Source organism: Lactuca virosa, chromosome 4 (assembly GCF_052849685.1).
Source record: "Lactuca virosa cultivar CGN04683 chromosome 4, Lactuca_virosa_CGN04683_v6, whole genome shotgun sequence".
Taxonomy (NCBI): Eukaryota; Viridiplantae; Streptophyta; class Magnoliopsida; order Asterales; family Asteraceae; genus Lactuca; species Lactuca virosa.
Genome location: NC_136429.1, coordinates 527,139,025 through 527,141,861, shown reverse-complemented (window position 1 = coordinate 527,141,861; position 2,837 = coordinate 527,139,025). Strand labels below are relative to the sequence as shown.

The window sequence follows — 2,837 nt, the reverse complement described above, 5'->3', positions numbered from 1 at the left end:
CATATTACCTTTAAGATGTTTTATTGATTTATAAAATGATATTATCATATCAGACTATTCAATTAACCTATAACTATAGTGTTTTAATCATTTTCTCTTTTAAGATAAACAATACACATGTGAACCTTTATCCTTGTTTTCAAATAATTAAAGTTTTTATCTCGACATAGTTTGCATATATGGATTCATAAAAAAAAATGGTAATTATATAAGCAGTCCATGTTAACCCGTCTCAAGGCATATGTAAGAGTTGAATTGTAAAACATTAGCAATATTTGGGAGTGTCATGGTTTGAATCCTAAATCTCCTGCATTCACTTTCAACGCAGGGTCCATATATGCATATACATTGATGTTTGATTTAATATAGTCCCATATTAACATAATAAGGCCAAAGTTAGGTTAAAAGTCTAAAGTGCCTAGTTAACCTTAATTAAGAACCTTAATTAGTGCTAAATAGTCATTGTAACCTTCCCCTATAAAATCCATTGTGGTCTTATTACCTTTCTTCAACAAATCTCTCTCTCTCTTTTGTTCCAACAAACACAAAATGGAGAGAATAAAATCGAATACTGCAGTTTATGATGTGGAAGTCAGAAAAGGACCGTGGACGATGGAAGAAGACCTGATTCTTATCAACTACATAGCTGATCATGGTGAAGGTGTTTGGAACACTCTTGCCAAATCCGCAGGTGCTACTTGACTGATTAATTAATCTTTTTATATGATATGTTTATTTTTTAATCCATTTAATTAATTAGTTTTTTGTTAATTAGGTCTTAAAAGAACAGGAAAAAGTTGTAGGCTTAGATGGTTAAACTATCTTCGACCAGATGTGAGAAGGGGAAATATTACACCTGAAGAACAACTCTTGATTAAGGAGCTTCATGCGAAGTTTGGTAACAAGTAAGTAACCAATTAAATTTTATTTATTTTGAAAATTTCATCATTTGGTTAATATTAAGTTAACATGCTACCTTTTGAATGTCATTAATTAGTTTCTCTTTCTCCAATTAAAATATGAGAACATTCGTTCGTTAAGTTTTTTACATCATTTTTCAATAATCAATCAGTATTTAATGACATGAAAAATATAGCTTTCTAATTTCTTTTTTATATTTTAATTTCATTTTATTAATTATCATACTCTTTGAATCGATTAGTTTATAAGATGTATAAATAAAGAATAAAAAATTAATTATTAACAAGGCAAAATTTTAAAATATTTGTAAATCGAAGTTTGAAAGAACCTCATGCTTACATAATAAAATTATAACAACTTAAAGAAAATAGAGAAATCGAAATAAAATACGAAACGTTGCTCGTAGATTTCTGCTTGAGATTTTATTTTTTTTTCACGAGTTAATTTGATATATTTTTGCATGTTTTTTCAGTAGAAAATATATTTTGATTATTAAAACTGATTTATATCACTTACCCAAAAATGCGTACTCACAAAAGTGTATTTCTTTCTTCGTATTGATGGAACACTATCATCGAAAGATCCCAACACATGTAGCCAAAAGTTGTTTCTTGATCCGAATTTTGCAAAGCTCGATACTTCATATGAATAACGAGAGATCGGTTCCACTTATATAGGTGATCCAAAAGCAAACCCTTTGATTTTGAACCATAGAACGTGATATTCGCAACATGTAACATGTGCTATAACTTTTGAAAAGTACAATGTGGGTCACATTGATTTTAAGAAGAAGAAATTATACATATCAACGTTTATCTAGTACAATTTAACATACATAATCGACTAATTGTTGATAGTTTGTATGGTTGTTTTCTTAAACACAATTTGTCAAACTAAAATTTGTCGTAGGTGGTCGAAAATTGCAAAATATTTGCCAGGAAGAACGGATAACGAAATAAAGAATTACTGGAGAACAAGAATTCAAAAGCATATGAAGCCAGCTGTGAATTTCAGTGGACAAACTTCTTCATGTCCCAACAACCAACCACAAATGACCTCAATTCAGACATGCAGTGTTATAAATCCGATGGAATTATCACACTATTCTACATGCGATAGTGTTATTAATTTCCCAAGCCCATTTGACACTGAGACAAACGAGAACACATGGAGCATGGAGGATTTATGGTCCTTGCAGTTGCTAAATAATGACTAAACTATATATATATATATATATATATATATATATATATATATATATATATATATATATATATATATATATATATATATATATATATATATATATATATAGTTTTGTTTTGTTTTTCATGTATCAGTGTGACTGTGTGAGTCCTAATCCTTTATCTAAATATAAATTTTAGTTTGTTTTTACGTATTAATTGTGTGATGTAACTAAATAAATATATTTTCTCATACTATAATTATAATATTGAATTCTTATTTTGTGTTGTCTTATTAGTGATTATAATTATAATATCATATAAAGATTTTGTGTTATATGGTGTTTTTCTCATTCCTTTCAATTCAATCTATTTATATGACAACCGGTTCGTGTTGAATTACGTTCATAGCATGTCAGACTGATAAAACAAAAAATTAATTAAAAGAATCGACATATTAGTCAAGACAAGTTGAACATCGTATGGAATGTTTTCAAATACATAATTAAATTGTTTTATTTTAAAACTATTCGATTATCACTTTGATAACATATAGAGAAAAAATCAGTTTGAAAATCATGTAACGAAAATCACACTTTTTTGTAGGGAAAATTACACAATGGCACTATTATGTATTTCGAATTTACCATTTTAGTCCCTAAAGTTATTTTTCTTGCATTTTAAGGGAACAAAGTTGATGTCGACCTGTTTGTTTGTTTCTTTTTTTTTTTT

The 2,837-nt window shown here is 27.8% G+C and overlaps 1 protein-coding gene across 1 annotated transcript; it reads left to right on the top strand.

Annotated features, from left to right (window-relative positions):
• The first annotated feature begins 493 nt into the window (after positions 1-493).
• LOC145103726 (MYB-like transcription factor EOBI) lies at positions 494-2,137 on the top strand. The gene is made up of 3 exons (XM_079041002.1): positions 494-691; positions 776-905; positions 1,831-2,137. Exons 1-3 carry the CDS (start codon positions 550-552, stop codon positions 2,135-2,137), a joined length of 579 nt encoding a protein of 192 aa, XP_078897128.1. The 5' UTR covers positions 494-549.
• Positions 2,138-2,837: the final 700 nt, after the last annotated feature.